This window comes from Poromitra crassiceps (assembly GCF_964638095.1).
Source record: "Poromitra crassiceps genome assembly, chromosome: 6".
NCBI classification, from domain to species: domain Eukaryota; kingdom Metazoa; phylum Chordata; class Actinopteri; order Beryciformes; family Melamphaidae; genus Poromitra; species Poromitra crassiceps.
The window spans coordinates 16,923,947-16,951,414 of NC_139627.1; the positions used below are offsets into that span (position 1 = coordinate 16,923,947).

General features: G+C 44.3%; 2 protein-coding genes across 6 annotated transcripts in view; both read right to left on the minus strand.

Moving 5' to 3' along the window:
- Positions 1 to 362: 362 nt before the first annotated feature.
- On the minus strand, positions 363 to 23,306 carry mphosph9 (M-phase phosphoprotein 9). Of its 3 annotated transcripts, none has more exons than XM_083638965.1 (24): positions 23,207 to 23,306; positions 22,177 to 22,451; positions 21,392 to 21,539; positions 18,818 to 18,907; positions 18,205 to 18,728; positions 17,918 to 18,083; positions 17,631 to 17,703; positions 16,232 to 16,335; positions 15,922 to 16,038; positions 15,326 to 15,804; positions 14,019 to 14,168; positions 13,606 to 13,693; positions 11,519 to 11,734; positions 10,659 to 10,706; positions 9,907 to 9,971; positions 8,159 to 8,260; positions 7,829 to 8,059; positions 7,575 to 7,741; positions 5,672 to 5,911; positions 5,211 to 5,331; positions 2,758 to 2,849; positions 1,961 to 2,175; positions 1,457 to 1,525; positions 363 to 1,349 (listed from the first exon to the last, which is right to left on the minus strand). In XM_083638965.1, exons 2-24 carry the CDS (start codon positions 22,413 to 22,415, stop codon positions 1,248 to 1,250), a joined length of 3,846 nt encoding a protein of 1,281 aa, XP_083495091.1. In that variant the 5' UTR covers positions 22,416 to 22,451; positions 23,207 to 23,306; the 3' UTR covers positions 363 to 1,247. The 3 variants fall into 3 exon arrangements, 2 of the variants coding, with proteins under 2 accessions (XP_083495091.1, XP_083495090.1); XM_083638964.1 differs by having other exon boundaries at positions 7,551 to 7,741; XR_014552775.1 differs by lacking the exons at positions 363 to 1,349; positions 1,457 to 1,525; positions 1,961 to 2,175 and having other exon boundaries at positions 5,211 to 5,326; positions 5,668 to 5,911; positions 7,551 to 7,741.
- A 1,556-nt stretch (positions 23,307 to 24,862) lies between these two features.
- The window catches only part of sbno1 (strawberry notch homolog 1), a 34,438-nt gene continuing 31,832 nt past the window's right edge, over positions 24,863 to 27,468 (minus strand). The window contains exons 1-4 of one of the 3 annotated variants that reach the window (XM_083638960.1): positions 27,172 to 27,299; positions 26,064 to 26,167; positions 25,664 to 25,790; positions 24,863 to 25,465 (exon numbers count right to left, since the gene is read on the minus strand). In XM_083638960.1, coding sequence (XP_083495086.1) covers positions 25,398 to 25,465; positions 25,664 to 25,790; positions 26,064 to 26,167; positions 27,172 to 27,238 — 366 coding nt within the window. In that variant the 5' untranslated portion in view covers positions 27,239 to 27,299 and the 3' untranslated portion in view covers positions 24,863 to 25,397. Of the gene's footprint in view, positions 25,466 to 25,663; positions 25,791 to 26,063; positions 26,168 to 27,171; positions 27,300 to 27,468 lie in introns of those variants that run through there. The other 2 variants (XM_083638961.1, XM_083638962.1) reach the window with 2 other exon arrangements.

The following is a 27,468-nucleotide window of genomic DNA, read 5'->3' on the forward strand; positions in this document are numbered from 1 at the left end:
AGAAGACAGGACATGCTGCTCTCTCTCTCAGGCGAGAAGCGCCTCCCAGCGGCCCCTACACGCGCATGCGGTGTGAGGCTTTCTACTTCATTCTTGGTCCTGTGTGTTCCGTTTGTAAAAAGGAAAGTTTGATGAATTTGGAATCATTCCACAATTTAAATATCCTATGGTATTATTATAGGATCTTCTATATGTGACCTGTATGTCGATTTTGCTGTAATATGTAGCCTCACTAGCCTGCTAAACATTTATTATAGGATTATTATTACTACAGCTGTTTTTATTAGTGAACTAGTCTGTCATCATAAGGCAAAAAGAAAAATCAATACTTTAATTTAAAAAGCTTTGTTTATTGTGCAACAACAACAATATTATAGTTCCAGTGAAGATCATGTCAGGTGCATCATGTCACTGCAGCTCAGAAAATTGCATGGCAAAAAGAAACAGTGCACGAGATTCCATGCATAAGTCTTGTCCAAGGAGAAACTGTTTGTGAAGTGTACACTGAGTGTGTCTGTTGAAAATGTGTGCTGCTGGTTTAGATTGTACAAGTGGTTCTTATCCGGAGTGTCCAGTAGGCTACTGTAGACAAATCCATTCAATTTGAAATATAAAGCAAAAAAGTAAAGGTAGACAGACATACAAAAATGCAAAAGGCAATTTAATTCAAGTAAACCACAACATTTCCTTCAAGTTGTGTAATTTGGCCATTTAACGCAAACTGTGAAAAACGACATATAAAGGAAAAACATGTAATATGTAAAATAAAAAAACAGGCTGAATTTTAAAAACTAAATAAATACAATTGTATGTCATGTAAAATGAAAAGATATTGAAAATATCCATAAACACAAGACCAAAATGGCAGTGCTATATTCTCCAGATGGATGGATGTTCCTGCTGGATAGTCTTTGACACTTTGCACTTTGACACTGAAACATAGCCAATTAGAATCTACAGAATTTTACCTGGATATGAGTAAAACATACAATATTCATATTTTGTGACTAAAAAATTAAATAACTTTACAAATCTGTGCATTTCTAAAAAATATACTATCTTTCCAATATTATCAAAAATATCCCAGAGTAATAAGTAATATGTATAAAAAAAGATGGCACGGGCTTCTTGTACAGATGGACGTATGGTACAGAAACAGACTTGAAAGACAATCAGTGCTGTATATAAAACCAAGACACTAAACTGCCGTATCTACAACATAATCTAAAAAAACAAGACGGACATTGCTATATATTGGCAGAGGAGCGGAGGACGTGGAATCTCTTCAGAGTCATGCGGATGGATCCCAGGTCACGGTTCAATCTCTCTAGACGATTCTCTAAGGCCACCTGAAGAATTCAATTTGTCATCACTTTTTCCTCATCCGAATAAAATGTGCAAAATAGGGGACATTTAGATGCACGTGATGTCGGCCTCTGCGAGGTTAGGACCTTACCTCATCTAACCTGCTCTGCAGGCTCACTCTGCCGCCTGCTCCTGGCATCCGGCTCAGAGCTGCCTCCACCTGCCCGACAAACAGAGAGAGAGAGAGAGAGACAGACAGACAGAGAGACACCGAGAGAGACAGAGAGAGAGAGAGAGAGAGAGAGAAAGAAAAGACAGACACACAGGTTAATCATAAGCCCCAACCTTCGCTTCTGAAAAATGAGTCATTCCTCATTCACCCCGATGATAAAATGCCCAACTTTACAGCAGAAATAAACATGTTACAGCCTGATTTAATAAAAAAACGGTTTTGGTGCTATAGCTACTTTGTTCATGAAGACACGTACGGGGACTCGGGGAGTCATTTTTTTTATATAACACAAATTTATACCGTCTATGGCTGCAAAAAGAAGTCAGATTGTATAGAAGTCAATGGGGAAATGACCCGACTTCTCACTTGATTCATTACCTCAGTAAACACTTTCCTGATGAGTGTATGGTCTAGTAGTCCTACCTGCAGTTTCTCCTGCGTCAGCTCGTCAAACAGCCTCTCAGCATCAGCCAGCGAGTGGAGTCTGTTCGGGAGAAATGGGGCCGGGTCCGCGCCAGTGTCCCGCGGGTCCAGCCCACTGCAGGCCCCCTGGCCCTCCCAGCCCGGCCGGGACGTGCCCTCGGGTGGGTTCACACCACCGGAGGACTCCGATGCGGCGCTGCATGGCTGCTGGAAGTCTGAGGGGGAGGGGCAACAATCTGTCATTAAATATTAGATTGTTTAACTAGTTTAACTGACTTTAACTAGTCAGTATCTTGTCTCTTACGAGCAGACGCACAATCACACAAGTAATTGTTTCTGCATGAGCGTATAGTGTGCAACATTTCTGAAAGCTGATACTCTTTTTCTCCAGCGCAATAAAACACATTAAGCAGAAAACAATACATAGGTAATGTAATTTTCATTTTTTTTTTTTAAGATTATTTACAAACTAGTAAGTACAAGACCGAACACAAAGGTGCTTGAAACAAAACAAATTCACTCAGAGCTAAAAATGCACTTCAAGACCAGGACCAGACATCAGTATCCAGATTTGAGCAATCAAACACATCATGTCTTCTCTTGACATTACAGTTTTCGCCGAAACATGTTGGTGTAACCATTAAAACACAGCAGAGGAGATTTTGAGTGTGCGACTTCTTTTCTTTATGTTACTTTGAATTTTCAGTAGTCTGCACCTCTTCAAACTTTTTGGGTGTGCTCCACTCTCTATACTTTGAATTCTCTTGACATTAACCATAATAACTAGAAGATATTACCGTCCTCTCTGTCCGGTTCTGTAAAGTTGAGTTTCTTCCTGGGACTGCTGCTGTGGAATGAATGGCGCCTCTGGTCTTCTAGTCCATCAAACCTGTAGACATCACACACAATGTGATTTACTGTAGTGTAGGGGGGTTGAACCAAAGTCTATATAATACTGCCTCTGGTTTGAACCTCTTGCCCCAGCGACATATTAAAGGGGGACTTCACAGAAAAGCAATGCTGATTTATTTTGCACATGATCTCACACATATCAGAAAAATCAAAACATTTTTGGAGACATTCATTTAGTTTGACAGTTATTGAGAGGTGATTTGAGTTACGTTGTGGACCAGTGACGTCACTGCATTGTGAGTGACATCCGGTTTCCCACCCGCAGACACGGCCAATTGTGCCTGTATGCACGCCGGACCAAGCCGGGGGTAACACGGGGCACGAACTTGTGACCCTCGTTTAGGTGAAGTTTAAAGGAACAGTTCACCCAAAAATGAAAATCCACTCATTATCTAATCACCAAGTTGTTTAGTCCACAAAACATCCTGCAGCTTCCCAGGAAAACAGTTACAGCATTTTCCTAAACAACTGAAGTATACTGTATGTGACTAGCTTTCAAACATAAAAGAACAACAAAAAAGAAAACATAAAATAACTCCATACTGCTCCGCTGGCGTTATCCAGCTCTTTGAAAGCCAAATCGACTTGAAAAGGCGTGATTTACCAAGTTTTAACCCAAATCGTCACCGTATCCACTAGTGATGCGTGGGTCACCCAGAACCCGCCGGGTCCCGCGGGCTGGGCCGCCCCGCAGGCGGGCTGGGTTGGCAAATTATGAAAATATCGCGGGTGCGGGCGGGGCAGCTCAGAACGTGACAAAGCAACATTATTAAATAATTTAGAGCAGTGAAACACGCAGAGTAATTAACCTTAAAGATGTGAACTCTCTCTCACACGTAGGTACACACAATCAGACAGACTCCTGCTGCACTCTCTATAGTCTACATGGAGTAAAGAAACTCTTCAATGAGGTAGCCTATGTGCTCTCAAAACAAACATTTTGGAAGGATTATTCGCTGTAATTATTATTTGAAGCGTCCATAAAACTAATGCCACCGCAGATTTTCTGTTGTGGACTCGACTGTGATCTATTTGTCAAATTTACTGCAACGTCAGTAGGCTGTGAACAATTGAGAGCGCATGAGGTAATTAAAAGAAATCAGACAGCGAGTCTGGCTGTATCTGCAAGCCGTGTGCGCACCTGCTGCACTACTACGTTTAGCCTACTACTGCAACATGGCCAATTGAGAGCGCATGAGGTAATTAAAATAAATGGGGAAGAATAAGAACTGTTTCTGTAGCCTGCCTAGTGCCTACCTCTATACCTGCTACCTCCATTTGAAACACTGCGGTCACGCCATCCGCACTTTGGGGAAGCATAGTCGCGCTATCTGAAGACCATGGATTAATTGAAGAAAGACCGACATGAAAGCAGCCGTGCAACTCATCCAGAGCAGTATAGTAGACTACAACTGTTGTCGCGCAGGCAGCATCTGAGTGGCTGTGTGTGTGTGTGAGGGAGAGGGGGGAGAGAGACAGAGTTATTAGCTACTTTTCACACATTGGAAGCTCTGCTGTGCTCCTCCTGAGTCCGGAGACATATTACATTAAATTGGCTGTTGTGGGCTGCTGGGTTGGGCTGGGTTCGGAATTTTCAGATATTTTAACGGGCTGGGCGGGGCTGGCTCTAATGACGGGTTGGGTTGGGGCGGGCCTTAAAAAACCCTGACCCGCGCATCACTAGTATCCACGTAGCTGCCAGCTGCGGCAATGTCGCGCACACCATCTGAAGTGGGTGCACAAGCTCGAAGGCGCAGACCTGTACATGCGCTCTTCGTCTGGATCTCAACTCCTCCGTTGAATACCTCAGTGCAGTCCAGGTGTGTAGTAAACACTTTTCAGCAGAGGATTACCGTCCAAATATTCAGGGAATACTTTCAGCTTTGAGGTCATGCAGTGCCGTGCACCCACTTAGATGGGGTGTGCACTAACATGGACGTGGCTGCAAGCTATGTGGGTACAGTGAGGATTTAGTCTAAAAAAATTAGTTTTTTCAAGTCAACTTGGCATATTGGGGCTTTCCAAGGCTTGGATTATGCCAGAGGAGCAGTGCGGAGGTATTTTATTTTATTTTTTCAGTTGCTAGTTTACGTTTGAAAGCTAGTCACTATATACTCCAGTTGTTTAGGAAAATGTGTCACAGGATTGGTTGCTTTGTTTACCTTGTGACCACAGATCACACAACTGAAACCTCTTGATCAGCAGCCAATCAGAGAGCCTCTAGAAAATAGCTGATTTTATCATGTATGTATGTACACATGATGAAATCTTGCAGATGCCATGTCACCCCTGCCTGAACGCAGGCGGTGGCTGTGAGGAGACCCTGTGCATTGCTCACCTGTTGGCCAGGTGTTGCTGTCTTGGCATTATATTGCCAAAAGCAGTGGAGTAGTTCTCCGTCGGGGAGCGTTTAGGGCTGGACTTCGCAGACAGAGGCATCAGTAACGTTTCTCTCTTTGCTGGAATGAGAATAATTCATCATTGATTAAAGACGAGCTGAAGTGACATCTCAGGGTCTGTGATGACGTATCAGACTGGAAACAAACATTGCCCTGACTGAAAGAGAGTAGAGAGGCGGAACATATACATGATTAAATAGGTGCACTGAATACCCAGGGATGTGATCTAAAATCAAATAAAAAGTCGTTTTTCATTTCAGCTCGACTTTAAAAACACGTTGTATTCAAACAGTCTTAATTGGTCAACCTCAAAAATCTTTATCTACACACATTATGTACTGACAAATAAAAAAGAGGCTTGGGCCTGTAAGTGATTGCGAAGAAGAATGGAGATACGTACTGGGTGTAGCTGGAGGTAAGCTACGATGATGTGCTGAAGGGGGCAGGGAGGAGGACCTGTGGCCTTCTGGAGAGAGAGTCCTCGGGGCCCAGAGCAGAGCTGCAGGTCCCTCCGGTCCCCCGCTGCACCTCGCTCCTCCTCCAGGTGGAGCCACATGGCCGTCATGCCCGACTCGCTCCTGAATAGGCTCTTTGTGTCTCCGCTCCACCACGCCCACTGTGGCCCTGTGACTGCCGACCCCTGCATAGAGGAACCGCCCACACAGACATGGTCACATCAAATCCAATGCAATAACATTTGTGTTGTACACTCAAATTCACACAAAAGGACAAAGAGAAATGCTTAACCCATTGATACCTGATGCAGCATGTGTGTGTGTATCCCTTTAAGACCGCGAACCGCGTGATTTAAAGGGATACACACACAAATGAGGGATATACACACAAATGTTGCATCAGGTATCAATGGCTTAAAGGAATTCACCAACAGCATAGCAAATACAGACTTTAATCCACTTGCAAATGTGCAAGAAGAGGAATACTGCTTTCATCTGTGTACGTCCCATCTATTTTGCTGCACCACTGTTTAGCGGTCAGCATCATCTTAAAAGAAAGCCAATAGACTTTCCTGCAACCACAAAAGCTGAATGTTTAGTTGTTCGTTTCATGATATGAAGGTAAACTGGCAGTCTGGTTTGGATGCAGATGAAGTAGAAGGTTGCCACAAATGGTTCCAAAATAAAGTGCGGATATCAGAAGTTACAGTAGTATCTGCCAGATTGAATGAGTGAATGTATGAATGAATGAAACAAACCAACCAACCTTTGAAGTGGCAACAAGGTCAGTGTCTTCACATATTGTATCAAACCTGCTAGCGAAACGAGAGACCACAAAACAATAACGCTAGCCTGTGTTGCTAGCTAGCTGCTAGTGTGTAACTTATGTTGCATAGCAACTGCCTCACACTATGTTCAGCCAGCCAGGAGGGCCTCTTTATTTTGAACATTATTATTTTATTAATAAGAACTATTTAAATTGGAATGTGTCTATTACTGTCATATTGCCATACTAACCATTTTATGAAAGCAATAGTTAACTTCAGGCCTGTGGTACAGTATATGGTTATTATACCACAGCTAAGGGGCTGCCGGCCCTCCGCAAAGCTGTGATATTGTACTATCAATGTATAATAGCCATATACCACGGCCTGACGTGCGCTATTGTGCTTACTGTGTTGATTAATTTCCATGACTAACAGCAAGTTGATTGAATAACTTTTTTTTAATATATATATATATATTTCCCCCCTGATTTTTTTATCCCATTTTTTATCCCCCCTCAGTGCAAATTTTTTATTTATTTATCCTGGTTGCTGCTCCGCCCTCTGCCGATCTGGGGAGAGCCCAAACTGGCTCCATGCTTCCTCCGAGACATGGGCAGTAGTCAGCCGCTTCTTTTCACCTGACAGGGGAAGCTTCACCGGTAGGACATAGCACGTGGGAGGATCATATTCCAACCAGTTCCCCTCCCTCCGAACAGGCGCCCCGAACGACCAGAGGAGGCATCACTTCAGCGACCAGGATATTGCATGTTTTGGTGAAAGGGGGTTCCTATATGAAGGAAACCCCCAGGGGGCATGGGGAGAACATGCAAACTCCACACAGATCGGCCCTTTTGACGACCCCACCCGGGCGGTGGGCACTCGAGGACATGCGGACGGGCATGCACTCCTTCAGCACTCACAGTGTCCCAGGTGGGAATCGAACCCACGACCTTCTAGCTGTGAGGCGACAGCGAGTGAAGACAAAAGCACATAAACATGGAGGTGAAATGTGAGTGGTAGTTGGTAGTTGGGGAGTGTGGGTGAGTGTGAGTCATACTAAGGGTGGTGGAGCTGTTCTTACAGGGGGCCCGGCTCTGAGTAGCCCTGGTCTCCTCCAGCTCGATCAGGGCCCTCATCACGGGCGTCATCGGGCACGGACCCTCTGGGTCTCGCTGGCACGGCTCTTGGGGTTGGGACTGACGCTGGGACTTGGGCTGGAACTGCTCGCACTCTGGGAGGGGCGAATATCTATAACGGGACACCAGTCAATCACTCAAAATGCCCAATAATCAGCATCTTTGCTTAAATCTACAAGAATGGAAAGAAAAACACTACCTCCAACTGCCACCCGCTGAGCTGTCCACAGAGCTTCCAGACCCAACAGACTGATCAGTTTTGGGACACGGTGACCTCCTGTGTCGACTTGATTGGCTACTTTGAGGGAACGGTGATTTCCTGCCGCCATTTAGCTGGTCGGTTAGCGGACAAGGCAACTTCCGGCGGGTGACGTCCGGCTCCGGCTGGCGTTTGCTGGGTGACAGCAGCAGGTCAGGATGGTGGAAAAGACTGCGGACATGTCAGGAGGAAATGTAAGATCCGTTCCAAATGTCGACAGCAACCATTACAATGATACAAGAGAAGTGCATTAAAGTTCCTATTGCTTACCCGGCCCCAGAAGGCTGTGTGTTACTGTGGGAAGCATAACGGGACCTGGCCTGGTTCTCGTGTTCCAGCTGCTTCACCTGAGACTCCAGCTTGGAGCTCGCCCTGAGGGGATGGACAAGTGGGATTTAGACAACATGGACATGCATGTGGAGAAGGAGCAGAGACGTTTGTGTGGGGGATGGTGTATGTATGTCTTGAAACATACTCGGTCAGTAGTTCTCTCTTTGACGTCTTACCTTCATGCATGAAGCCAATTTGTCCTACTGGATTGTTTCACAACCTGCCATTCCCTCCTCTGAATTAATTTGCTCGACGAGTTGACTTTGTTCCATGCAGGTTTGCTGTGCCAAGACCAAGGCCTCCATGACACTACTGCACTCACCTTACGATATCTGCCTGTTTTTAAGTGCCAACTGTGCTTTCAGAACAGCCTCTTTAGAGGTCCATTTCTGCCCAGTTGATACAAAAGCTGCCGCATTTCTTCCTGAAATGTGTTAATTTACATTTCAATTGGGCCATTTAGCCTATTAGTCACAAAGGGCTGCGTGCCATCAAATGTATTTTCCAGATCCAGATACACAACAAAGAGATCTAGCTTCAGATTTTTTGCCAATTTAACTTGATGCCAAATCATGCCTGAGTTGCTCCAAATACTCTGTGAAGTCTGGTATTCTTGCAGTTTGCACTGATTTGTCATTTATTGAATATTGAGTATTGAATATTGAATATACATTTATTGTCCACCAGGGTGATTGTCTTTGGCTCAGCCAACACAAAAAACAACAACATGAGAAGCCAGAAGACAATTAGTGAGACAAAAAATAGAAACGGGCATAGACAGGGTTAGATCACACATTAAAAACAGTTCATGTCTGTGATTTAAGTCTTGTTGGTCACTTTGTAGAGTTGAGGATACTAATAGCACTTCTTACTAGGGATGTCCGATATTATCGGCCTACCGATATTAGCATAAAAAATTCATATCGGAAAATATCGGTATCGGTTTTCATGCCGATAATCTTTTTTTTTTTTTATACAGGCGGAGTCTCACTGAGAGCAATGCTCTCTTTTTCAGGAGCGCCCTGTTCACATTCACGCACACATTTATACCTGGAAGCTGACCAGTACAACCACAGTCTGATCTGTTGGCCACTGAGCAGCTCCACTGGAGCGGTTGGGGTTAAGGGCCTTGCTCAAGGGCACCTCAGTGGTGGTAATGAGGGAGGGACAAGCGCTGCCTTTTTACTTTCCCCACCCAGGTTTATCCTGCCGGTCCCGGGGATCGAACCGACGACCTTCTGGTCACAAGCTTGCTTCTCTAACCGTTGGGCGCTTACAACTTTAACACAACATGCATATTATATATTAAACTCTTCAGCTACATTAAGCTACATTATGTAACTTGTTACCTGAAATTTTGATATTTGATAGATATAGTATATGTAGTGATATTTTGCATTTCTTACTGCATTTTAAACCCCCTGCACTTTTTTGGGGGGGAAGGGGGGGGTTGTGAGTGACCAACCATGGCAACTCAAAACCCCCCCCAAAAAGTGCACCCTCAAACAGGCCAAGACTAACCAATCTAGCTTGGCTATATGTGTGATGTAGCTATGAGAGCACCTATTTAGGTAAGCCTTGAAAAGGTTGTTATGGTTGGCTGATATGGTATGAAATCTGAAAGATTTGTGAAATCCATCAGAGAAAGCAGACTCTCATTTGGCTTTAAAGACAATCAACCCACCCACCTCTTTAGATCAGCTATCTGCTCACTGGCGTCGACAAGCTTGTTCTCTGTTGACACCAGGTTGTCCTGTTGACACAAAGTTGTTATTAATTTCCTGGGGCTGGGGCAGATAGTGCAAAATGCACACATGGAAAATGCATTTTGTCTTTTACAACTGTTATTAACCATACATCCCAACCATAATCAAACAATCAACCATCCCAGAAAAATTAAATAATAGAGCAAGTTCAGACAGGACGTGTGTATTTGAGAAGCCAGCGCCTTTCTGTAATTCATTCTCTATGGTAAGGAGGCACTAGGGGCGCTCCTCTTTCAAGGAACACACGTGGCGTTTAAGCGCTCTTGGCCGCTAGTGTTTTTGGGTGGAGCGCTCTGGGCGTCTCAAGCTGAAAAAAGTTCAACATTTGGAGGAAAAGCACACTGCTCCTCAAAGAGTCACTCCTCCTACCTCGTCTCCTGGCAGGGGGATCTTCAAACTCCGCTGCTGCCAGAATTGCCAATTACCTGGCTTTCATGTTTACAGTGCGAACAATCAACATCATCAAACAGACAAAACTAGCTGGCTAGCGTCCGTGTGATCGTTGCGTCCTGAACTGTACTGCGCGTGATGGCAGGGAAAAACAACACAAAACACACACAAAATGCTCTGCACTGTGTTCTGTGCGCATCGGAAGCACTCTCGACATGATTTCCAAAGCGTTCTGATGTGACAAACACACGTCCTGTGTGAACAGCCCCTAAGAGAAAGATTACCTTCACTCCCTTGTGCTCGTTCCTCAGAGATTCATACTCTCCAAGCAGCTGAGGAAGCAGGAAGTACAACCAAGAGTCATGAATATTAAAGAGGAAGGAACTTTCACACAGCCCCCAAGTGAAAATAAACCCCCACAAAACAGAATAAGTCATGGTCCCCTAAATACACCAACTAAGGATAGCAATTTTAAGTTACAGCTAATATGTCCACATATTAGATATATGGACGAATTAATCTGCACAGTACAACAGCAACATTGCTGTTGTGCTTGGGAAAAGTATTTAATAAGAAAATGCAATTTAATGTTAGCTTGGTTAAAACCATCCTGGTGATCACATGACCTCACATTCTGTTTCGCTCCACAGATCAGTCTGGACTTCCAGCCGTCCACAGCAATTTCCTGAAATTACAATGTAACCGGGCCAATCAGGGACTGCGTCATAGTTCAGGCCAATCAGGGACGCCGCTGGCAAAACGACTCAATAACAACAATCAAACAAGAACGAGTGTATGCACTTGCAGAGTTCGTCGGCGGAAAATAAGTTTTCGCCGTTTGGACTGGATTTGGCGACGCTGATTGGCTGAAGGAGTTGTCTGTCACGGCAAGTACTCCCGCCCACTGAGATCGATGTGGACGGCTGGAAGTCCAGACTGCGCCGTGGAGCGAAACAGAATGTGAGGTCACATGATCAGTATGATTTTAACCGAGCTAAGCTAATGTTAGCGTCATCAAGGTTCCAGTGAAAAGAGCAGGTTTAAACGTTAATGATCAGATGATTTTCATGTGTTACTCTCGACATCCTAACATATTGTCAGAAAAGACTCTGCTCTCCCCATCCCATAGCCTGCTGAGACTCACGTCCTGCAGCATCTTGTACTCCCTCTCCCTCCTGGCCTCCTTCTCGTCTGCGTCCCTGCAGGCGTTCTGCACGGCCTCCTCCAGCTGCCGTATGCGGCTCTTCAAGCGCGCCATCAAGGCGTCCTTCTCTTTGCCTGAACGTTTGCTTTCCTCCAGTCGCTGCTGCAACGTTTTCACAGTGGCGCCCGCTACAGCGTAGCGCTCGGGCCATTCCGCCTGACGACGAAATGTCACAGCGAGGTTATTTCCACGTGTTCATCATAAAGAGAACACCAAAAAGATTGGGATGACAGTTGATATTGATTGTGTTCATTTTCTTAGATGTTAAAACATGTTAGAACAATGGCCATTGTTGCAGTCAGTCTTTTTTTTTATCAGGTGTTTTGAGGTTTTCTCCCATTTTCTTCACACTTTTACTTGGTCAATTCCCCCTGATGTCCCGGTCATTGCTCCACCCCCTCTGCCGATCTGGGGAGAGCCGTAGAGACTAGCACATGCTTCCTCCAAAACATGTGCAGTCGCCAGCCGCTTCTTTTCATCTGACAGCAAGGAGTTTCACGGGCAGGACGTAGCACATGGGAGGATCATGATATCCTACCCAGTTCCCCTTCCCCGCACCCACAAACAGGCGCCACAACCGACCAGAGGAGGCATGAGTGCAGCGGCCAGGACACATACCCCCACCGGCTACATACCCCCACCGGCTTCCCACCCGCAGACACGGCCAATTGTGTCTGTAGGAACATCTGACCAAGCCGGAAGTACCGCTGCCGGGAACTGAACCCGGGTCTCTGCGGTGGTAGGCGAGTGCTTTTACCTAGTCTACACTACCCAGATGCCCCCAACTTTTGCCAATTTTGTTTAGGAATTCCCAAATAGGATTTTACATTTCAATCGATTACAGTTGTAGGACAGACATCGTGCGCAGTGTGTGTAATATTGTGTTTGCATGTGGAGCACTACAATATTGATTTTCAAAAATGTCTTAGACAAAGCTGTATCCAACATAATTAATGTCCCTTATCATGTCAGGATGTTTCCAAAACTACCGTCAACAATATGACCCTTGATGCAGACTGCTATTTTTGTGAGTGTACTTTTCAGACACAACAAATTACATTTCTCAATGCACTGATCACCCTTAAATTTTGGTAGACACAGTACTGCAATTCCATCTCTGCATACTAATGGAGTATATGAGCATATTCACCTTATGTAGAAGAGACACACTGGCTTGAGAGACTAACAGGAAGTGTAAACACAAACCGATGTGTTTACACTTCCTGTGGCAGAGCTATATCCCCACAGTCTGCTTCCAGTGAGTCACTAGCTTAGACCAGAGACGATCTCTGGTTTGAGCAGGAAGTCGTAACACAAACGGGTGGAGTGGGCGGGGCTACATAAGGTGAATACCATAGACATATATAAAGGCTAGATGGCTTACCCGCGCTGCCGGTCAATGGAGAGCGACGTCGTCGCATGGTGGCCATCTTGCTACGGCACCACAGCTTTATATATATTTATGGGTTAAAAAAACGCTAACATTTTATTATTATTTTTGGCTCCAAATTACACCAAACTTAAACTGCAGCATCATCATCATGAGATGAATTCACGCACCTAGTTTCATGCAGTTTCATCCATTTTGCTAGGAGCTATGAGCATCTGTTGTTGGGTTAGTATTATCACATCAGATGATCATAACTCCTAGGGAAATGGATGAAACTGCATGAAACTTTGTGCCTGAATCCCTCTCATGGCATAGATGCTTCGGTTTAATTTTGGTGTAATTTGGAGCCCATCAAAAAAATTGTGTTTTTAGTGTTTTTTTTTGTTGTTGTTGCCATATCTCGGGAACGGAATATGCTTGTAATAAACCAAACCGTTTGTAAATCCGTCAAGATTTCAGCGAGTTATGAGTATTTTTGTCTGTGCACCCTCCAACAGCTACCATAGAACGTACCAGAAAGCCTGCCGTAGCAAGATGGCAGCGCTTCAACGACGCTGGTGACTCCGCCTTAAGCCATCTAGCCTTATATATGTCTATGGTGAATACTGTCGTGTGAAAGGAGTGAGAGGAATCCTACCACTTTTTTCTTCAGTGAGCTGTTGTTGGCCTCCAGCTCTTGGACACGACTCGTAGCTTCAGCCAGAGCTCTCTCCAGATAGCTGCACCTGTGGATCAACACAAAAGCCCACTGCAGCATAGGGTGACAGACAAAATCAACTGACTTGTGTCAAGAAACCCAAATACTTCAAAAGCTGCTCCTAGAGCTTGTAGAGTTGGCATTGTTCTCTCGCATTGTTCTATTCAACAAACATGGCGCTCCTCCCGCTGTTCTCAGCATAGGGTATTCAACAAACATGGCATCCGTCAACTCTGCAAGCTCTATATTGTAAATGCACGCACACACACACACACTCTCTCTCTCTCTCTCACACACACACACACACACACACACACACACACACACGCACACACACACACACACACACACACCTCTGTCTGAGGGCCTGGTTGCTCTTCTCCAAATCCTGGGGCAGATCTCGGAGGTTGAGCTTGTCCCGCAGGACTTGGATCTCAGACTCATAATAAGCTTTCAGATCAGCCACGTGTCTGGAGTGCTTCTCTCTCAGGTTCTGCCTTAGTCTGAGGAGAACAGAGGGAAAAAAGAAGAAGGAGAGATGGAACTGATTAGAGTCAGTGGACCTTGTGAAAAGAGAATTCCCCAAAACTCGTAGCTATCGTACCAAATCGTAGAGCTGTTCTGATGTGAATAATATCAGTTTCATACCAACGACCAGGGTTACTTGACTCAAGTTCAACCCAAGTCAGTCAACATTAGGGGTGGGGGAAAAAATCGATACACCACAGTATCGCGATATTTTGCCTGACGATATTGTATCGATATTTGGACGCCAAGTATCGATATTGCAAAATTTTTTTTTTTTTTTTTTTTTTTTTCAGGCAATGCCAGGCCACCGGGCTACTATAAACTTTAGTTCCAAGGCCAGCAGTAAACAAACGGTAGCATATTTTCATTTTGTTTTAACAGTAACAGTTTTGTCATAACAGTAATTTACAAATTCCCCAGTTACTGAATGGGCTGCACAAGATGTTTTGTGCAAGTGAAGTGAAGTTGCAAAAACTACATAAGTACAGTAGTCCACACACACATCCAGTTAAGGTGGACTGTAAGTAGACTGTAACAAACAGTTCAGTTTGTCAGGTGCATGCAACTATGACATGACTTTATGAAAGTTGTTGGTCTGTCTACTTGACAATGCTGCTGCAATAAAATGGTTGAAGTCAGATGTACAGACTGAAAAATAGTTCTTATATAAACCAGATGTTGACAAAGTTTTCCTTTGGGGACATCATTTGTAGTTGAAAATGTAAGAAATCGCAATATATCGAAATATCGCAATATTCAATATAACGCAATATCGATATATCGCAATATCGCAGTATCGCAATACTATCGTATCGTGACTCAAGTATCGTGGGCATCTGGTGATTCCCACCCCTAGTCAACATGGGTTCATCCTTGGTCATGACAATTCAGACAGAACCTGGGTCACAACCCAGGAGAGATGCATGACAATTAACAACATTAGCAACCCGGGTGGTGCCGTTCACACTGAAATGAACCCTGGTCACAACCCAGGAGAGATGCATGACAATTAACAACATTAGCAACCCGGGTGGTGCCGGTCACACTGAAATGAACCCTGGTCCGGATAACCCTGGTTGGACCGTGGTGTGAAAGGGGTATAAGTGAGAGGCTAACTGTATGTTACACTCACAGAGACAGGACAACAGGGTCTTCTAGTGATGAAGCTCTCTCCATGCGTGGACTGACTGCAGGCGCCTGCGAGGCACCAGAGGCTGAGCACAGCTTCACGGTGCTGGTGTGGGTGTGACTGCCCTCCTCCTCGCTGGCTAAAGGGGCACTGGCTCTGCGTTGCTGGCTGGTCGTGAGGGGGCCGGGCTGGCTCGTACCCTGGGAGGTAGAGAGGACGGCCTGGGACGGGTTTCCCCAGGAGCTCGGCACCTTAGTTGGGGACGGCGCGGCGGCCGAAACACTGGAGGTGTTGGAGGTGCAGTCTGTATCTCCAGCGTTGCCGCTGCACTCGGCCATGCTGTCAGGGCTGACGGGGGTCCCTACTCTGGGGTACAGGTGGGGCTGGGCAGGGAATGAGGGGCTGCTGAAGTGGGAGGGCGACGTGAAGCCGGAGGTACGGTCCGACTGGCGCACGTGAACTGTTGGGTCCAAGGTCAACATCTGAAGCGCAGAAGGGGAGAGTACGGGTTAGATGCTCAGCCAAGGACCAAAGAGACCATCACTGTGTGTGTGTGTGTGTGTGTGTGCGTGTGTGTGTGTGTGTGTCATGCACCGTACCTGTGGGGACAATGGACTGGATGTGGGGGAGCCTTCCCAGTCTGTGCGTTTAGTGTCCGTTTTCTGCTTGTTCTTATAGATCTCTCTCAGAGACAGCCGGTGCTCCGGAGGTGGCGTCTACAGGGGACAGAGACAAGATATTCACCACCAAATCCTGGTAGTTTCTCGCTGTGGCTGATAAGTTAGTCACCTCTACAGACAAACCATGGTTCCTATAAAATAAAAACATCTCACTGGTAACATAGTTAAAGTGGGTGACATGCATGACATGGTCAGAAACATTCACTACTGATGGACTATTTGAACCTACAAGACTCATGGAGGCCTCTTGCAGGAGGAGGTAGGCGCCGCTGTCAAAGCTGTCCGGTAGAGGGTAATACAGATCAGTCTCGTTCAGACGCCAATATGTCAGGCCTAAAACAGGGGAAATAATTCAACATAAATAATAAAACATACGTATTCTTCAACTTGACACGTTCTTATAAGCATTTGAAAAAACCGTATACAAGAACAATACTCTGCACATGTTCAGTCAGATGATGACAGCCTGTGTGTGTCTTCTTGACTACCCAAATGAATAGTGTACAAAGTGCAGTTGGCAGCAATCTGGAGACGTCCGTATCAGTGTCAGTTGATGATGCATCGAATAGCAAACAAAATCCATAATGCTGCCAATGTATTCACTCTCACTCTGGTGCACTGAGAGGAATAAACAATGAGAGGGAAGAAATACGCTATGAAATAAATTATGGGATATGGGAAATGATTCCTCCCACAGACTGGACTGAACCGGACCGGACAATTGTGTGCTGGTTGAACACTCCAAGAACACTCCAGTCTAGAAGTTAGTGAGAACCCCTGATGTAAGGTCTAGTCTAGTGTACTTACCATATGGTGGAGTAATATTGTTTAAAAAAATTCAATTGTGCCTTTTTAGGTTCAAACCCAATAATAAAGTATAACCAGCAAACATGGACAAAGTAATGTGCAAATTTTGAGAAAATAAAGTCTCACATACAACAATTACAAAGAATTCACATGCAAACCATTCAGTTTTCTCATAATAGAGTATAATAGAGAGTGTATTTTTGTAGGCTTTATCCAGAAATCGCCGCCATTTGGTTCTTCAGTGGAAAAGTCTATGGGGTTTTAGAATGGGGATTTCACTTAAATGCATAAAATAAGGTCTGTGGTTAACAAAAGTTTATGGGAACGCGAATTTGAGTTGAGCATGATACTCTTCACAAACGTGAATAACTTTTATGCCTTTTGAAGCGTTTTCTAAAAATCGTTTATAAAAAAACGCATTTACGTTCCAAAAGTTATTCACGTTTGTTTAGAGTAACATGCTGAAACCAGATTTGCGTTCCCATAAACTTTTGTTAACCACAGACCTTATTTTATGCATGTAAGCGAAACCCCCATGTTAAATCCCATAGACTTTTCCTCTCAAGAACCCGGAAGTATGCTTCCGGACTCATTCCTGCGGCTCTCTCTAGTGTTGTACACTGTGTGATACAACAGTGCAACAACGCCACCTCATGGTCACCAGGCAGTGCTAATGGCAATAATCCGTGCTCATCTTTTCAAGTCATATAGAAACTGTAAGAGCCTATCAAGTTTATTTTCCCAAAGCTTTATTGTCAGTGGTTCATTGTGCTCAAGCCTTGTCCGTGTGTGTTTGTGTTGGAGTCGGTGTGTTGTGTTACCTGATGCCTCAGACATCAAGCTGTCACTCCTCCTCAACGGAAATGAGTTGGAGGAGGGCCCAGTCGGTCGATGCTGAAACCCAATACAGATGATTGGATGAGACTCGAGAGCAGGAATGTAATCAGGCCAATCACAACAAACATACTGTGTGCAGGGGATTTAAATGGAAACACTACAGATGCAGGGGCAGTGAGCAGATAAAGAGTGATTTCTTTATTTTATTTTGTGTTACCAATGCAAAATCGTATCTGTGTGTAAGCAGCAGCTGTACAGTGGAGAGATATACCTGGTCCTGGGAGTCTGTGCACTCCAGGGGGCTGTGTCTGGGGGCTTCCCTGGGGCTGAGTGGTAGCTCCTGGTACTCTACGACCTGGGAGGACGTTTGTCCTGCCTTGCTCTTTCTGGGTCTACGTTTCTGCCTCTGGGCCCAGGAGGTCAAAGGCTGGGTGGTGCTGCCAACAGGACAGGTCAACATAAGAAGGAGTATCATCCCCCAGTCAAAATGCCGACACAATCATAAAAAAAACATTCAGTTGTGGTGACAATGGTCCAATGAACACCCGCAGTACTTACCCAGAGGTTCTGTGCTGGCAGGGCAATGGGCGGGGTGCCTGTTGGCACCCGGTCACAGTTGTCTCTGTGTCTTCCTGGAGGTTAGAGGACCACTGGTGCCTCTCCTTCCCTTGGCTAGCCTCCTCCACTTCCCCGGGAGCCCCGGTAGCTCCCATGCCTGTTTCCCAAGCAGACAGAGTCCCATAGCCGCTGCTCAGCCCTGTGGTGGCCCGCTCCTCGACGCTCTCCCCCGGGTTGACCATGTCTGATCCGTGGAGCGGAGGTGACGGGGAGCTCAAAGGCGTATGGGCAGGAGCTGCCAGGCTGTCAGTGTCACTGTGCACGTGTTTGGGGCTCGTGCATTCATTGGAGATGAAGGGCAAAATATAGTCCTTTGGGGTGGTGGTGGGCACAGGGGCTGGGGGGAACTCTGTGTGTGGCTGGGCCGTGGTGGAGAGAGGGGCTGGGGGGAACTCTGTGTGTGGCTGGCCACTGCCTTGGCGGTTCTGGAGCTGGACCAGGGCTTTGATTTCATCCTGAATCAACTGAAAAACAAGCGTGTCATTGTGTCATTGTACACATGAATGTTGTAAAATAAACTCACATGATAAGACTTGCCTAAATGCTGCCTCACCTGTATTTGGCACTGGTATTGCTCTTGTTGATTAAGAATTTGCTCTTGGTATTGCTTCTCAACCAGCTGAAACAGATGCAACCATCGCCCCTGTCGGAGAAAAAACACGTTTTGGCCAACATTTCAACTGATCCCCACTGCAATATACATGCAGCTAAATAATAACTACTTCATTAAGCATACTGGTTTCTTCTTTCCCTGTATTTTCTAGCGTGCGTATGTGTGTGTGTGTGTGTGTGTGTGTGTGTGTGTGTATGAGAGAGAGAGGGTTCCCTCAATCACTTGGACATCAAATTCAATTACTTGTTTGGTGAAATTCAAGTACTCAAAATTGTCACGTCTGGTGACTGGTGAAGTAACTTGTGAAAAATGCTGTCAAAACAGCGCTCGTCTGTTAGCTCCATGTTGCTTTTGCAGTGCTGTTGCTCGTCACACTGTAAATACAGGGAGAACTGGATAGCGGTTGGTAAAATTAGCTTAAAGTGGCGTGGCCGAGAGCCTGAGGGTTGAGTTCCGGTTATTCAGGTGTAGACCCTTTTCACAGCAACCATTTTGATGTAAAGCAGGAAGTAAAGCAGGTGTAATCAATACCAGCTGTGCACCACTAAGTGATAACCCCTCGCTGAAGAGAGAGGGAGGTGATATACAGATAAACAATACTTCCCTGTTAGTAGTTCCATATATTCATTTCCCAAATGATGTCATGTTAATAGCCAGAGAGGAGTGTGTTTTTCTCTAGGTATCTAAACTAGGCCTATGCTTACAAACTATGTAGTAGAGTTGGGCGATAGGATGAATATATCGGCGTTTGAGTCCACCACCAGGGTGATTTTATTTGACGATTTTTGTCATTTTAATTTGCTAATCTAATGGTAAGCAACTAATTTACTTGTAAAGCGCAATTCAAAGCGTGCGCAAATAAGAACTGGCAGTTGGAGTTGAAAAGAAATACAAGACATTTTCTGTTTCGCTGGTCAGAAGCGGCAGATACTACAACATTTATAAAATACTTGATTTGATTTTCCCTTTAGGCTATCATTTGTAAAACAGAAAATAAGGTAGTAAAACAAAAATGGTATTTATTTATTTTTTTATATCTGTGTGTCTTTGAGCACCAGTGCCAGGGAGAGGAGAGGAGAGGGATGTGGTCTGTTTGTGCGCTGCACACAGAGCTTGAAGCGAGGACCATAAAACATCGCAATAGTGTCACGCAAAAACATAAATAAATAAAATACGAGCCGACTCGACGAGACAGAATTACACATTTAAAAACCGAGCGTGGCCAAAAGCCGACATACAGGGTCGCGTCAAGTTGCAGCAGACTTCTACAATTAAGCCATCTTTAGTAGAACCTTGCTGTCTGATCGGTTGGTGCAGAAAGACAACGAGTATGAGAGACTACATGGAGAGAACAGTTGTGCACCCTGATGATTTGATTGCAAAATGTTATCCTCACCCGTTTGTTCATTTGGAGGGTGCGAGCGGAGGCGGCCAACATCTGACACCATCGGGCTGTTTGTTTTTTTACAGTGTAATGCTTAGCAAAAACCTAGGTGACTCAGTTTGTTTAAGAAGAGTACAATCTGGGAACCCAGAGTGACGATTAATATGACTCTGGGACAGACAGACCATATTTCTGGGTTTCCGCCATTGTTTCCGCTGTAGAGCGGACGTCCCGCCCCTTCCGTCGTTGTTTACAATCCGACGACGTCTCATATGCAGCTATTTATTATTATTATTATTATTATTATTATTATTATTATTATTATTATTATTATTAGCCCAAATGTCATCTGGACCTTCGATCGGCACCAACTCCATTCTCGCGTCAATTGGACTGTAAATAATAACCGCGGCGCACCAAAGCGGCAGCCTCGACGCGGACATCTACTATACAGCAGAAACCCAGAAATATCGGCCGTCTAGCTGTCCCAGAGTCATATTAGTCATCAGACTGATAGACTCTGGGTGCCCAGGTGGAGAAGAGCAGCCAATAGTCTGTAATATTTCAATAGAATTATCCTAGATTTTCACTTATTCTTCTTTTTACTGTTATTTATACATGGTGAGTCTCACTGAGAGCAATGCTCTCTTTTTCAAGAGTGCCCTGTTCACATTCACACACACAATTTCACAACTGGAAGCTGCTCGGACGGTACAACCACAATCTGTGATCAACATTAAAGACAGCGGATGTCAGAGGCGTGCGGGGAGTGGGTACATGCCCCGCCCTCTGAACGCGCACCTGCGCAAATATATCAGCAATCGCTTGTTGATGGGATGATGGTGGTCGATTGGAAATGTTTAACATATCGCCCAACTCTTACTCTACTAAGGTTATGCATTGAGTGCTGCCTTTCTGAATGAGGTGATGTAAGTCCTGTTGTCAGCTGTTATCTGCATAAAAACCAAAAGTGACAGCTCAGAAATAAGGCTGCCAGCGGCCAAATACAACGCATAAGAACAATTGCCACGGCAGCTAACCATAACATAACCTTCAATGTCACGAGCAGGCACATACGATCTCACATGCACAATCTACAATAATCGCTGTATTTCTGGACATGTTCTCACCTCACAGTCCTTCCATATCTCAGGGTCTGATTCACCGCTGCTCTGGATCTCCTGCACCAGGACCCTCAGGGTCTCCAGGGAGCTGGGGTTGATGAAGGGGAGGCTCTTCCCTTGCTCAAATGCTTCATCCGGGCTCAGACACAGACTCCTACAACATAGTGTACCTAAGTATGGTGGTTCTCAGATGTAGAAATAGCAGCACAGTATTCTGGGTTAAAACTGGTACCAGAAATATTTTAACACAAGGAGAACTAGATCTAGAATAATAGGAGGACAATAGGAGACACCAGAATGACACAGAGTTAGGGTGGCCAAAGATGGCAGATTATGATGCAGACACACATAACAGTCTTTGAAGGCATGCATGTTTGCATTTGCAAAAGTCTGGATAGCATCATAATCATGTCTATTCTTCAAAATTATTAAAAGCCTATGCTCAAAATTCATGGCATGGAAATATGAATGACATTTAGATAATTTTTCTTTCTTTCTTTCTTTCAAGGATCAGATAGCATCTCTGGGCCTTAACCGAGGGAAACACATTTTCTGCCCCAAAACAAGACTGGGCACACCTTCACAGGGTGTCCCCCATGATTCATTAGTGTTGCGTATTTGACAATTTAATAGAAGATCGTAAAATATATTCCAATAGGGTTAACGTTAACTACTTTAATCCATTGGCTCTCTTCCCATTGCTGTAGATTTCTAGATTTTCTTCTCAATTTCCACCGAATTACCTTAATACCAAATGGATCTCTCATGCAGGTGGGGAGATAGTACTGCACCTGATCTTGTTGCATGCTGGTGTGATGTCCATTGGCCTGCTCTCCACAGTACCTCCTGTTGTCTGGGAGGGTCGAATGTGTCTGTCGTCTGGCACAGCCAGCCCCGAGGCTGATGTCCCCTCAGAGGACACCAGTGAGGTCTCACTCTCCTTGCCCCCATCCCCATCAGCACTGGCATGCCCGTGGCTCAAAGCCCCCGAGGTGGACACGTCCTCAGAGATACTGTCATCTGTGGACATGGTTATGGGCCCATGCAGAGGGGCTCAGTCTGACAACTGTGGACCAAGAGATTGGAAACAAGAAGCAAACAGGCAAGGGACTGTTAAAGCTTTGTATTACACTTCTTGTCTATCAACCAATCAATCAATCAATCAATCAATCAATCAATCAATCAATCAATCAATCAATCACACTTCTTGCCTATCAACCAATCAATCAATCAATCAATCAATCAATATTTTAGCATATTTCCAACAACAAAATCATTATACACAACAAAATCAATTATGCATCAAGCAAATATCTATCAACCTTGCCTGTCATAGCAATGGCAGTTCGCGCGTATTTCCTGCTGTGAGCCTGTCTAAACTACACGTAGCTAGCGTTAGATTGGATTGAATAGCTAATCAACTTTGACACTCGGCAATAAATAAATGATCACAATACAGACATAGCATATTAGCCAGCCATGCTACGGTTTGGACAAGTTAACCACGCTAGCTACATTAGCTGCTTCTGTGTTGTCAGCGTCACTGCTTGCTGCAGCCTGTCAAAGTTCCCTGTCAACTCCGCGGGTGTTATCTATAGCTAACGTTAGCTAACGAGCATAGCTACATTTACCATTGACAAGCAATGCAGTTAGTTAGCTAGCTATAAGTTATTACAGGTTGGTAAGCACATCGTAGGTAGGCTGGCCAGTGCGGGTGTAGTGATCAGAATGCATAGACAACGACAAAACAGTCTTTGGCTGAAGGCACAGTGGCACAGATAGCTAACTTACATCTGACAGATATAATAATGTTTAACCTACCCGTTAACTTGTAACATCACCTCATTCATATTTCCCGATGAGTAGACAAGCTGGCTAGCTAGTTGCTGGTTGGCTACTGCACTGCAGTGCTCGCTGGCTGCTGTAACGTTCATAGCATTGATCATAGCTGGTGTGTCTATTGGGCCAAATGCGAAAACAAAACAGAGACCTCTGATTGGATTTCATTCTTGCTCTGTATTTCAACTGGCTGCTCGGGAAAAGAGGCGTGCACCTGGAGACAGGACGTGCTGACAAACACAACTTGTGTAGTAGCCTACAATACATTGCATATTGGTCAGATACAGTCTATGGTCAGATGCTATTTTTCCATGTGCTACTGCTGGTGCTTATAGTAACTTGGCTTGAATATTTGGGGTGGTGGGTGAGACTAGACCATTGTCATTGGAATTATAAATTAGACATGATCCCACATTTTCCTTTGAAATAATTTAAGTCCACCAGAAGTCCAAAAATGTGTCTAGCATAACCCATAATAATCCAGCATAACCATTCTCATCTATACAGTCAGCAGCACCCAGCAGACCTAGTCATCTGACACTACAGTGATGCTGCACCTACAGGGCAGCTTTTATCCCCCACATATCCTTTGATACAAATTAACCATGCAGCATTTCAGACTTGTACCAATAACATTCATGGGCTAAAGTATTTAAAAATTTTCATATTTTTAGCCTGTTATGGCCTGATTTAAGCCCTGACTATGAATCCTTAACTTCACGATTAAAGTGCTGATCAGGTGACAAATGCTGGCTTTACCACTCTAGGGCTGGGTGATATGGACAAAAAAAATCATACATCTGTGTTTTTAGGCTGAATGGCGAAAGATATAGAGACTATAGACTATATCTTTTCCACTAAGTGGGCTAAATGTTCAGTTGTAATTCAAAACCACATGCGAGATGTCACAAGCACTTTTATTCAAACAAGATAGGGCTGGATGATATGGACATAATCAATTATCAGTCATTTTTGACCAAATACCTCAAATACTGATCTACAATATTGTAGGGGTGACTATTGGTGCTTTCACAAAATATTTACACAATGAGATTCAGATTTTTGATAATCATCAGTAATAATAATGTGGATATAATGACTAAGTGGGTAAAGGCAAATAATAGAACAGCTAGAACAGTTTGGTAAGTTCAGAAAAATACATCACTTTACTGTAATGCTGCCTTTGAAACCAGGAAAAGACAACACTTATGCCATCACAACATTACGATATGCAAAATGTAAAACAATATCTTGTCTCATATCACAATATCGATATGTTGCCCAGCCCTACTTCACTCTAGCCCATTTTAAGTTATCATTGACCTCTGCAAGCATCTGTTTTGTAGAGGGTGCTGTTAGCGGTCACATTACCCATATGCCCTGTTTAGTAGGAGGCAAAGTCCCTGAAGTCTTCCCCACATCCTAGTGTATTGACCCACAGGTAGTGCTTCTGATGCTACCGCTTGGATAACACAATGCTTTATATAGGGCATAAAGAAAAAGAAAATTAAAAACGATATTCCTTGAGTGCGGTCCCCATCTTTTCATTTATATGGGCATAGAATCACATTAATCACACAATGACAACTACATTGAAAATACAATTTATTACACAGAGTAATAAATACATACAAAGATGCAAGTAACAGCATTTTCTTTTTTTATATACCAAAACCAACCTCAACACAAGAACGAACCAATGCATTTGGCACATCTCTGTCCACTCACTCACCATGTGTGTTTATAAGGGTCTGAAAAACAGACCAAATTCTATCAAAAAGAGATTTTCTCCTTCTAGTCTAGCCCTGTACAAGCCATGCAGTCTACAGTTTACCCCATGGGCTATCACGAGCCCATTCGCATGCATAAATCAATGTTTTAAATATAATGAAGTCAAAACTAAGACCCCCAAAGTGGAGCATAAAAAACATACGATATCCTCTCATTTGTATTCCAATAATCGACATTATGATTAAAATGATCCTCCAGAACCCTCAGGAGTCATGATACAATTATGTTAGTCATTTTTTTCCAAGACATTGTTTGCCATCCCTTGTTCATTTACTTCCTCCTCTCCAAGGAAATACCATGCAAGTTATTTTTTATCCAACCCCCCCCCCCAACTAGAGATGTACAGTTAATTATTCTTGCAGAGAGGAATATGTCTCCGTAGCTAGGACCTTGCGTTCCGCTCCGTCTCAGCCAAGCATTCACGCACCAACCCCCTGGCATGAATTATTCCTGTAAAGAGAGCGTACAAATTCACATTTTTCATTCAACAAACGTTGAATGAAAGTGCATGCTGATTAATGTGGCCACTTAAAAAGCAACTTTGGACAATGTAAAATGCTGACACAATGACAGTGTCAATAAAAACTGCACTATGCACTATGTACCACTTGGTTATGTGAGTTGTCATGAAGTGAAGGTCGGAAGTACCTCGTTTGAGTCTCTCCATGGCACTCTTACTTCCTGCATATGTGGGCCTGATCTCCTTGCCTAGCTCCTCGATGATGGCCAGCAGCTCTGCATATTTGCTCTGGGGTACTTGGCTACCAGTGGAGCCCTGGAGATACAGCAACAGACAACTTCAAAACACTTGACATAATACTTCTTTGGCATTTAGATGGCGCTCTTATCCAGAGCATCTTGCAATGAGGACAACAGAAGAATGAGCGAAGAGTGAGAGGGAGGGAAAGAAATGCAATAAGAGATAAAGATGGAGATGATTTAATTTTAACAAATACAATAAACAATCATTTGCTAAGAATTGCTATCAAAAATGTCTTCCATTATGATAGGCTGGACAACTAGGCACTGGCATCCTAATGGTAGTTACCTGTGAGAATCCCAAAGACGGTGGCCCGTAGTCGCTCACAAGGGGCCTGTAGGACTGTAACGTGGCCAAGTTAGCTGCTGTGGGAGACTGGAGACTTCCAACTGCTGAGACAGAACCAAATATACAACATGAAATCAATAATCTTAAGGGGGGGGGGGGGGGGGCATAGTTTAAAACACTGATAAAGGTTCATTACTACAAACACACTGAGAATTTTTAGAATGAGACCTAGCAGGCTTTTCAGATCTGCTTCAAAGCACACAGACAACAATTAAAAAGAGAGGCTTTAATGAATGTGTGCACTTGTCTCAACTGTGCTGTCAAAAGGACTTCAATTTCTATTCTTGCACAACAATCTACAAATTCAAACACTTTCAATAACCCATGTCTATATGATGTCTATTAAAAAAACGTTCAATGCCTTGCTTTATTCCCCCTTCTTCCTCAAATTCACAAACTCTCAAGGATTTCAAGGAACCCTGTCAAAATGGTAATACATTATCATTTTTACTCGAGTAAAATTTTTTATGGGAGAAATGTCACTTTTACTTGAATATAGATTTCCAGTACTCTCTCTACCCGCCGCCACCGACTTACCCCTGCTGTTGGCAGTATAGCTGGCAGGCAGGGAGGCTTTTTGCAAGTGCAATAAGAGTGGTCTAACGCGAGATGTCCTCGAAGAGTCATAAAAAAATTCAGTGGCAGATCAATCAGCAGCTCCGTGCGAGGCGAGGAGAGGAGCATCATGGAGGAAACGGAACAAGGGGCTGACTCAAGAAGACAAAGTGATACATTTTTGTCACCATGTAACGGCTCCCACCCGCCTGGATTAGGACACCGCGGCCAGGACAATGACCAGATTAGGACGCGTTACTAACCTCTCATTCCTACCGTTTCACCTCGCCGCCTGATAACGCGGACGGCGCTCTTTTACATTAGTAATAATGGCGGATATGAATTAGCAGCTAGCTCCCAGGATCTGACCCTATATATATAACTGGACAAAAACTACAGACACGGTCTTTCTCCAGGTATTCTCCGAGACCCCGAATTTAACACTCGATTTAACGGATGGATACTTTGATCTTTGCCCGGATTTTTTCCTTACCCTGGTTCCCAGAAGTTCCTGGAATGTGCTGATGGACATTGGGTTTATAAGACATTCCCAAAGACATTGTAAATTAAAGAAATAAAAATGACCCGAAATTCAGTGAAGCGTCTGTCTCTCACTTTTTGTTTACAACAGCGGCACCGGCAAATATGGCCGTCACTTTATATTGACACCCACTATGCTTTCTAACGCTGCAACTATCCATTGGGGATTTTCTACCAGAAAATGGTTAAAACGTGATTTCCATAATAAATCGACAGAATTCGAGCACGGTTTCACTCAAATGAACACGAC